General features: G+C 39.2%; 1 protein-coding gene across 1 annotated transcript in view; it reads left to right on the top strand.

Moving 5' to 3' along the window:
- Positions 1-437: 437 nt before the first annotated feature.
- LOC121313792 (lectin-like) overlaps positions 438-10,782 on the top strand; it is an 11,022-nt gene continuing 677 nt past the window's right edge. Inside the window, exons 1-6 of the mRNA XM_041246585.1 lie at positions 438-534; positions 4,552-4,624; positions 5,627-5,763; positions 6,479-6,613; positions 8,233-8,341; positions 10,727-10,779. Coding sequence (XP_041102519.1) covers positions 4,564-4,624; positions 5,627-5,763; positions 6,479-6,613; positions 8,233-8,341; positions 10,727-10,779 — 495 coding nt within the window. The 5' untranslated portion in view covers positions 438-534; positions 4,552-4,563. The remainder of the gene's footprint in view (positions 535-4,551; positions 4,625-5,626; positions 5,764-6,478; positions 6,614-8,232; positions 8,342-10,726; positions 10,780-10,782) is intronic.

Genomic DNA, 10,782 nt, shown 5'->3' with positions numbered 1-10,782 from the left:
TACCACTTGTTTATACTGCATACTTTTGTTCTGTATTAACCGAAATGTAAAGCGCTTTGAGATACTATGGTATGAAAGGTGATACATAAATAAAATAAGTTTACGTTATATAACATATGTTCTTATGTTCTTATAAAATAAGTTGAAATTGACCCTAGTGGATACTTGAAGCGCTGCACGGAAACCAGGACCAGAGGACACATGTTTTCACTATGCTTCAATGCTATGGAAAACTTTTATAAAGGCTATCGCACGATTCAAGTGTGTGAAAATTATTGAAAACATAATTGTGTACTCTGTATTAAAATGCCATGACAATGTTTTGTCCCAATGCTCCAAACCTTTAAATAACAGTGAAATAGAAAGTAAAATGATAACAAGGATGTTGAACCCAGACTCCTTTGTGCAAACACCACCAGCCACAATGTTTACAGGATCACGTCAGCTCTAGACACAGTCGACAATATAAATGAGCTGTGCACTCCGTCAAACACATCATCTTGAAGAGAAGGAAGCAATCTGCACTTTCTACAGGTAAGAGCGCTCGCATCTCTCCATCTCTCTGTTCACTTCATTCTTTGATTGCTGTGGCGCTACAATAGTGATGCTTCAGTGCTATATTTCGAGATGAAGTAATTAAAAAGGAAAACCAGAATGCTTGGTGTGGCAAAGTGCCCGCCCCTGTGTGTATTTTGTGTTGTGTGTTAATGTTGGTGTATAGTCATTGGTACACAGGATATAAACGGGTCTGTGTAACACAAGTGTTTAAAATGTATATTTGTATTTAGGCACGAGGATTGCACAGCACTTCACGTGCAAGTAAAAAGTAATAATATGTGAGCACGAGGAATTGCACTTTATTAATTCACGTGCAGTTGTACCGCGACTCCAATTGAATGATTGATTAGCAATCGAGTCTCGGTACAGCTGCATAAAAGCAGCATGTTTCACTCACTCGGTGTTGTGTGTTCGGTGAGTGGGGAACGGGATTGGAGACGGAGGTAATAAGAATAATGAGGATAATAAGTAAAATAGAAGCTCACCGTGTTTGTCTGTGTAGTCCGTTTTGTTTGTCTCTTTTGTTTTGGCGAATGTGCCGTGTCCTGTGTTTTTGTTTGTTACAACCTTTTTATTTACTGTTCTGTTAATTCATTAAATGCTGAGCGAGACCATTCGCTCAGCTCCACCCAACTCCACCTCTCTGTCGTTTATTTCCTGGTTCTGGCCTGTCGTCCCCCACTCCAGCCGTCTTTGTGACACTTGGGTATGTATTTAACAATGTAGAGTACAAATCAAAGGATAGGATGTTATGATGGGGTTGTCCAATGCCCTGGTGAGACCACGCTTAAGAGTACTGTGTGCAATTCTGGTCACTACTAGCGACGTGCTTTTGGTACATTCTTTATGATTGTTTAAATACTAGGTGTCAGTGTTTAGATCATATCTACATACACATGCACTCTTTATATTACCTTATGATGTCTACTGACAGCACTGGTTAGTACTTTCTAAACAAAGAAACCGTAAATAAGCAAATAACGATTTGACATCACAAAAACTTAACTACAAAGAAGTAAAAAAAACAAACATGTACGCACCAGAGTGTATACTGAAATTAGTGCCGTCACTCGGTTCAAATTTTTTGATTGGTTAATTTTTGGGCATTAGTTGATTAACCGGTAGATTCATCCATGCATATTTTTAATAAAGGTAACAATCTTATAGCTGCCGTCCTGCATAGTAATACTATAAAATCAATAGAACTGTATATATATATATATATATATATATATATATATATATATATATATATATATATATATATATAAGCCTAATGGGTAATTTTTAGAAGCACTTGTATAATTATTTTTTCATTTTAGTAAATGCCTCTCTTTGTATTTGTGCCGCACTACTGAGATGTACCTCTGCTGGCCCTGTGAGCACAACGTGAATAAAATAAACAAAGCCTACATATATATAAAAACACAAAACCCATCCCATATCCTATGCTGTTGACAAATTACATAGATATCAAGGACATTTTTTTTTTTTAAACTTGCTAGAACTCTGCAATAAGCTATTCTTTGGTTGATAGATAACAGCAAGGGTGAGGGACATGGGAGAGGGGAGCTTGAAAACAAGATGCTCAAATGAAGAGAAGGATGGCATAGAGAGTTGAGGCGGCAAGCACAGAGTAGCAATAACAGCAGTGCCTTCTCCTCTACCAGTGAGGCGTGGTTTGTCAAAGAGCGAATAGCCATTTGGGGTGGATGCATGTAGCGAGTGCTTATTTACAGAGTGCCTGGTTCCTGCTAGACAGAAGATAAGGATTAGTATTAGTTATGATTTCCATTACATGAGAGCAGATGTTTAACCATGCTGATTTGAACTCTGCTCTTGCCAAGATAAGCACCAACTAAGACGCAGCTTTGCAGTAAACTAATGATCCATCTGCATCTCATTCCATTTGCATTATTTTCCATCTGATGATGTAGATATCCTTCTTTCTGGTGTTGATTGCTGAAGTGTAATGCTGCTCCAGGGATCAGCTCATTTTGCCTCCCCAGCGCATCAGCACACACAATGGCTGCGATCCTGGCTCTGGGGATCAACTACAGTGCGGTCTCCCCAGTGCATCAGCATGACAACCGTCTGGATTGAGCTATGTAGGGTACATCTCTGGGGTTTTCAAGTGGTCACCTTCAATCCTTGGTGTTTCGTTGACTAGCCCACGACACCTCAAGAGGGCTCAACAGTGATTCTGGCATCACAGCATCACCCCCCTCCACCCCTCACTCAGCTCAGCCCAGCTTACTTACCTGTACATCAGCATTGCTTTCTTTCTATTGTGCTTGATATCCCCATACAGAATCTTTCCATCTAAACCACAGCCAGTTGCTGCTCCTTTCTGCTGCTTCAGATAAGTTCTTCACTGTGCGACACAACTCTTGGCCACTGAACCCAACATCTCTGAGAAACCGGGTTGTAGAGTGTGCCACAAATGCTCGACAACCCACCTCCACTGGGTAAACTCCATCCTTGTTATTCCGCTTCAGCAGCTAGTTGAGCATACCAAAGTTTTTCTCTCATACGCCTCATCCACAGCATCCTCCCATGGCATTGTTAACTCTACCAGATGTGCAAGGCGTGCTGATCCAGACCACAAGATAATGTCTGGTCGAAAGTTACTGGTGGCAATCTCAGGTGGAAAAATAAGCCGTTGACCAACATCTGCCAGCATCTTCTAGTCTGTAGCAGCTTCCAGTTGTCCTGGGCGAGGCTTGTGAAATTTTACACACACTTGTCTTCCAATGCTAAGGCCAAACATCGCAGCACCTGGTCATGGTGCCAAGTGAACAGTCCTTGGCTAAGACCCACCTTGCATCCTGTCAAAATGTGCCTTTAATGTTGCAGCTGATGAACACAAAGGACATGAGGGATCCTCACCCACCCAGAGGTATAGGTTCTGTGGTGATGGGAGAACATCATATGCTGATCTGATGAGGAAACTAATCCTGCTCTGTTCCATTGTCCATAGGTCTTGCCAGCCAATCTTGCGTTATTCCACACTCTCCCATTTCATCCATTCTCCCTGCTTGCCCTGGGAAATGGCCTTTACACACCTGATCCTCTCCTCCTGCTTTTGCACCTCACTGACTACCAGCTTCCTCCGTTGAGCTGGGGTTGCCTTGTGCCATGTAGGAGGAGCTGAAGTGAGACCAAAACCTCCTTTTCCATGCTGAACTTGCCCCATAATACCTCCGATTCGAAGGGCAGCCTTAGCATCTTCCACAGCTTTCTTTGCTGTCTTTCCTTACAAGGTCATTGAAAAGCAGAGATTTGTTAGTCTGAGAACGGTAATTTAGGAAGGAAAATTTAGTTTGTAGCAGGCAGTACAGGGGGAGATGCAGTTATTAGTGGTATCTGAAGCAAGTACTTACCAGTGTTCATTCTAGGACAGGAGAAAGATTGAGCACACTTTGTCCAGGGGATCCAGACATTGGGTGTCAAGGTGGGGATGAGACCTCTGGTAGCCTATAGGAGTCTTTGCTCCACCTGTCCTCGCTTGGACACCCACAGCTCAGACTGTCCTTGGTCAGGTGGCCCTTAAGACAGGTGGCGTACTAAGACACTGATTGCCAATTTATACGATCCTGTAGGCCTGGAGCCATCTACTTAACACAAAACTTTCATCAACCTCACAATTCAGCACACCCCAACACAGTTTGGATAACTTAATTAATTTCAATGTGTCTGTCGCTGCCTGGTCTGGGTACGTCACCACAAAGCCGTCCTGCCACAGTCCCATAGTGGTGTGAACCAATACACACAGCTGATAATCATCCATAAGTATTACTCACGCAATTGTGCTTAATGAAAAATACTAAATTAAAATAAACCTTCTTTTCAATCTTCGACTTCTAGTGGAAATGTTTTTCATTGAGTTTAAGTGGCTAACCATGGTAAACTTTAGACATGACTACTTATTTTTTGGATCTCCCCAGGCTGTGCAGTGATTTGATGCTTCTGGTTTCTCTTTTCCTCTTCCAGGAGCCTGTCATCATGTTTCCAACAGCGGCCTCATTTGTGGTTTGCATTGCCCTGGCTCTCAGCAGGGTTGCAGGTAGGCTATTTAAATGATGCGACAACCTGTCCAGTGTATTACCGAGTTTAAAATGGGGTGAAATTTTTTTGACCACTGAACCATGTGATGAATCTCCTAGTGGCTGGTGAATTAATAGTGCTGACATCAGCATATGGTAAGACGTTTGTTATTGAACCATATGGTTTGCGGTTTGTATCCTGCCCTTGCCTTTTCATTCAATTTAATTGGCTGAGATGCCAATTCATTACAGTGTGTTAGTGGATTTGTTGTCACTGTTCAATACAAGCTATCTCTTTTGGGATAGTCAGTAAGGCCAGTCTTCCTGCGGGGTCCATGTGTTACTATTCCATCAAAGTTGCTGTTTCATTGTGTGTTGATGCTTAAACATGCAGAGCTAAATTAAACTGCAAGACATTTTTGGGCTGCAGAAAGCTAAATTCTCCAGCTGCCGCTTCAGGATAACACAATCCTGTTTGTTTAAATCCCTTTTACTCTTCCACTTTTTATGTGTGAATCTGTTATCCATGATTTCCCCATAGTTGGCATGAAGAACAACATGTTTCCTTGGTTGAGGACAGTTTAATTCTTCAACTAGAAGTCCAGGGTTTTGTTTCAAAGCAGAGCAAAAAAGAATAAATGCTATTCTCGCCTGAAAGTAGATGACATTTTAAAATACATTTTGAGCTTCATTATATACCTAAAAACTAGGTTGGCATTCATTAATTGTAGTGTTAGTATTTCTTCTCCAATATGGTATGTTATTAAAGCTGTATTAAAATAACTGCTCTGCATATTTCTTACAAAAAGAAATTCCACAAGCACTGGTTCTATCCGTTTTAACTGCCATTTGCTGCCAGGCATGTAAAAGAGATCTAGTACAGAATAAAGTAGAAACCTTGAGTCAGACTGACTGGGAAACACACTAGTGAAAGGAAACAAAGTGGTTAAGGGCAGCCCCTGTCGCCGCTACACAAACACTCGCTCTGTGCATTGCTGTCTGTGGTGTTTTGTACTTCACAGCTCAGGGTGACGAGAAGGAAGAAGTGGTGAAGAGGGAAGCGTCAATGTGTGATGGTTCCTGTCTGAAGGGTTGGAGCAGTTTCAAAAACAAGTGCTACCAGTATGTAAGGGACAGGAAGACATGGGCTGATGCTGAGGTATGATCATGTCTATCATTCATAAACCCAGGAGGACCTCTTCCAGTTTCATTGGCCCCTGATCATGGTGTTGGCCAAAGGGCAGGCATGATCAACACCATGCTTCAATTTGTCACAAATTACTAGCACTGAGAATTTAATTAGGCATGGCAAGGTGGGAAATGCAGAGTTATGGGTTTAAAATAACTGCAAAGATGACCCTGTATTGAACTTATATAATATTATTGCTTTAAACAACTGTGCCCACCAATGACTGTCTCTGAGGTCGATGAGCACCCCTTCCTGGTTATACCCGAAATAATAGAACATCTGGTTCATAAAGCTTCAGGAGACACAAAGGGTGGAAAAACACTTCTCAACACACACATGGTGAAGCTGGTAGTCCCGTTATCATGGCGAATACTCAGATTAGACAAGCTTTTTCCTGGATACCCAATACAAGGGTATTAATCCAAAATGGTTCTAGGTAACTGCTCCTTGTAAATATGAGACTATCAAAGCCAAACAGTTGCTGCAGGATCTTTAGATGAAATCTAGATGTTTCATTTATATAGTATTTAATTCAGAAATATAAAGCAGCACTTGAAAGAGCTTTGCTTGCAGAAGGGTCATTAAATGAAATAGGCTGTCTGATGTGCCCAGTGTATTGACGACATGCTGCTTCACAGTGCTCCCAGTCTGCCTAGTCCAAGCTGTCTCTCATTGCTCCCTCCAGTTGTACTGCCGCAGTCTCGGAGGGAACCTCGCCTCTATACACAGTGTCGAAGACAACCAGGCCATCCAGAACCTGATCAGAAATAATGACGCCTCAAATGGTTATACCTGGATCGGGGGTTCTGACTGCTTCAAGGTAGAGTTACCTCTTTTTATATGGCTTCCCTTACCAAAAAGAAATCCACTTTGTTGAATGTGTTGTGGATTACCTCTGTCGTGTTGTGGGTCTGTGTATGAGTGTGTGAACGGAGGTTTGTTATTTTTGTATTCGGTCACCAGTAGGGGAACAATGCCTGGTGTGTTCACTTCCTACACCCTGCAACACAGCACTATAAAATTCTACTTTTCTCATTGTGCTGATTGAAAGAAATACATTGAATACTTGAATCAATGAACATCTATAAACAGTACTGGGAACTTGTGGCATTGAGCCCGCCCCTGTGCATATTTTTGTATTATATGTTGTATAATATGGGTTACGAGCATGAGTGTTTAAAATGCGTATTTGTATTTAGGTACGAGGATTGCACAGCACTTCACGTGCAGGTAAAACGTAATATGTGAGCATGGGGAATTGCACTAAATAAATTCACGTGCAGTTGTACCGAGACTCCAATAGGAATGATTAGCAATTGAGTCTCTGTACAACTCCATAACAGCAGCATGTTGTCACTCACTCTGGGTTGTGTGCTAGGAAAATGGAGAATGGGTGAGAGACTAATATTTACAATTGCTACATGTGCTGGAGGGCCAGAACACTACTTGTGTGTTTAATGTTCGTGAACTGTCTTGTTTAGTGTTGTCAGTTTGGTTTACCTTTCTATTTTTGGCCGCAAGTGCCGTGTCCTGTTTTGGTGTAGTGTTTTCTGTTCAAACCTTTTATTTCTGTTTAAATAAACGCAGAGCAGTGCATTCATCATATCAGAAGTCGTCTCTGTATTATTTCCTTGTTCTGCCGTCGCCACTCTACTGTCCTTGTGACGCAACTATACAGAACAAAATGCACATTTCAGTGTGGATGCACGCAGCCACATGTTGTCTTCTCAAATTAATAAAATATGGATCTTTTGGGGGATTTTATTTCTAATCCAAAAGTATTCAGGGGTTATGCATTTGCAAAATCAAACCAAAAAAAAGGAACATGTAAATTGAAATAAATCCAAAATGAACAGATGGAAAATATCCCATCTTAGTAAGGCATTTTTAATTCTGCCATTTTGTCAAAGGTTTCAGAGAATGACAAGATGGTAAATTGTCGGAGGAGATCATCTAGCCTTGCTTACTGTCTCCCAGGACACTGATGAAGAAAGGAAAACATTCACAAGACATGAATAGTAATGAATACTACTGCTAGATCTCTGATCTACAAATATTTTGGTTTTGTCAACAAAGCAAATGTTTGGCACCAAGGAAATCGTTATAATCTTAACGATTTGATATATTGAACCTGAACCAATACTAAGTGCAGTACAGAAACCAGGGTAGATGGACACAGTTGAAATGAAATGAAGACAGACTTAGGACAGGGGGTAGGAGACACTTCTACACACAAGGAGTGTTGAGGGTATGGGATGGGTTATCTAGCCATGTTGTTGATGCTGAATCATTGGGATCCTTTCACTTGAGAAAGTTTTGAGATCATTCTGCCACCAGAAACCAGATGAGAGCTGATGGGCTGAATGGCCTCCTCTCATTCATACATTTCTTACGGTCTTATTAGATCAACAATTTGTTTTCTACCTTTCACCTCTACAGGAGGGGTCATGGTATTGGACCGATGGATCTAAATGGGACTACAACAATTGGAACAAGGGAGAACCAAATAATTTTGGAATCGAAAATTGTCTGCAATTTAACTTTCCAGGTAATATATCTTTTTAATGGTTTATCAGCATTTCAAACATGTGTTTCTTCACAACACTTGAGACTTACAACAAAGAATTGTGTTAGAACCTTTTGTTAGAAAGTTTCTTTGACTTGTCTCATATATAGGACCCACAATGAAAGACCGTTCTAAATTCTTCTTTAGAACAACCCAAGGGTATTGAAAGTGGTTCTTTGATACACGTGGCCCAATTCAGCAAATCGGAAGTTTATACACACATCCATTAATCAAAAAGGTGCAGGGCACGATTTATTCCAAACAAGTACACTTCTGAAGCTCCACATCTTTTCTTTAGTTTAAAAACACCATGCCATCAGGTAAAATCAGTGATCAAGACAATAGATCTTCATCAACATATGAGATAGTGTTAGAGCAAGCTTCTCTTAAATAGACCATTAATTGGCCTCCATTAGATACAGATGAGCAAACACATTATTTCAGACAAAGGAATTTTAAATCAGACTGCCTTGTTACATCGTTTCAAAGGCAGGTCAACATTGTCTTCACAACATATTAGATATGTATATAAAAAGATTGTTATACACTTCGTAAATCTCTTGATTTTCATAACACTTTAGAAATGAACGAGAGCTGTATCTTTATCAGATCGACATCACAAAAATAATAAACAGACATAATCAACATGATAAATTGATAGATATTAACACTAAATATCAACTCGTTACACAGTCAACAACATCACATCATAAACAAGACCTGAGAGAAAATGGCAGGTGTTAATCTTAATATTTCTCAGTATATAAATAAATAACCACCAGAACCGTCCCCATTTATATTACAATACAAGCAACAATTATACTAGAATCTATACATGAAATTATTTCGCATACATTCTACATTTTACATAACCTGCAAGAGCATTATATTTACAAAGAGGTCAATCATTTTAGTCAAATGAGAGGAATTTAACAGAAAACTAAGTACCAATAGCTATATATTTAAGAGATTATTTAAGAGCAGTATTATCGCTTTCTTCCAAGAAATGTGCAGCCACCGGACTTTGTAAATCTTTTCTATGGATGCTAGTCCTGTGTTCCCTAATACTAATTTTTGTAGTTTTTCCCAAATATCCTAGGCCACATGGACATTTGATCATATATAACATTTTGTGTGTTACATGTTATACCCTTTATAACATTTTTTTTTTTTTACCAGACATAAGGAAGTACATTTATGTGAAAATTACATTGGGCATGATCACAATTATAATTCCCATCTGGAATTCCATCAAGAAATGTTCTATGAACAGTAGAGGGTAGATTTGAATGTCTCAAATTTAGAAAGTCTGCTGCAAACAAAACAAGGGGGCTCTTTGAAGACCTTATGAAGCAAAGGATCTGAATCAATAATATACCAATGCTTCTTAATATTCCTAAAGTGGTGTCCCAGATTTGAGTCCTTTGTTATATATTGTAGAGATTGTTCTTTGACTTTGTTTTTTCTCTTAATATTACTTTCTGAATGTGTGTCGGTACTAAGTCGCAACACCTGAAAATGTTCTAAAAGGAACAGAACAAAGTCTGTGGTTTAAAACTCACAGGACACTTACTCAGAACAAGAGTTTAGCAGATCATACCACAAGTAACCATTTTCTGGGTGGTGTTTTACAATTAAATATGATGACATACTCTTTAGGAAACATGCATTTGCACTGGTTCTTAAAGCCACGTTTAAGAAAAATAAAATACATCTTTACATTTACAGGTGACAAACTGAATATTCAGTCATCTATTTAGTTACAGTAAACTAACCATATTTTATATTCCAGTCTTTATTCCGTAATTTTAATATATATATATATATATAAAATATATATTAGTATTGATATTATGAGTCTGACTTAGTGGTCATTGTATGGATATTAAATGTTACACAGCTCAGACTTAAATTGTTAAAGTATTTCTTCTTGTTTATGATCTACTTGAAAATAAGTTTCATGTATCCTTGTGGGAAGATAATTTAACTTGTTAAAAAAAACAAGTTTTGTCACGTTACTATTATGTATTTTGAAGTACATTATAGCACTCAAGGACATTCTCCATAGAATCACATAGTTCTTTAACCACCTCACAGAACATCTTTTTACAAGAGGGCAGAGCTTAGATTGCTCTTAAGATGTGAAACTGAGCAACATTAGTTCTCATTTTAAGTGTGTAAAATACAACTTACTGTATGGTGTCTTATCTCTTGCTGGTTCTGTGTCTTGCATAATGGTACTGTAGTGATGTTTACTCTACAAAAAGATCATACTGTTTGATATACATTACAATACCTGAACTATACTATCCCCAAGATCATGCTTTGTGCGACAGAGTCTGAATTGTTTTTTCTCATTTCTTTCAGTTCCTGGAGGTTGGAATGACGTGGCCTGTAATAATTTGTTTCCATCTGTCTGTGTG

This window comes from Polyodon spathula, chromosome 4 (genome assembly GCF_017654505.1).
Source record: "Polyodon spathula isolate WHYD16114869_AA chromosome 4, ASM1765450v1, whole genome shotgun sequence".
Classification (NCBI taxonomy): Eukaryota; Metazoa; Chordata; class Actinopteri; order Acipenseriformes; family Polyodontidae; genus Polyodon; species Polyodon spathula.
Note: the sequence above shows the minus strand (reverse complement) of the source record. Positions and strands in the feature narration are given on the sequence as shown.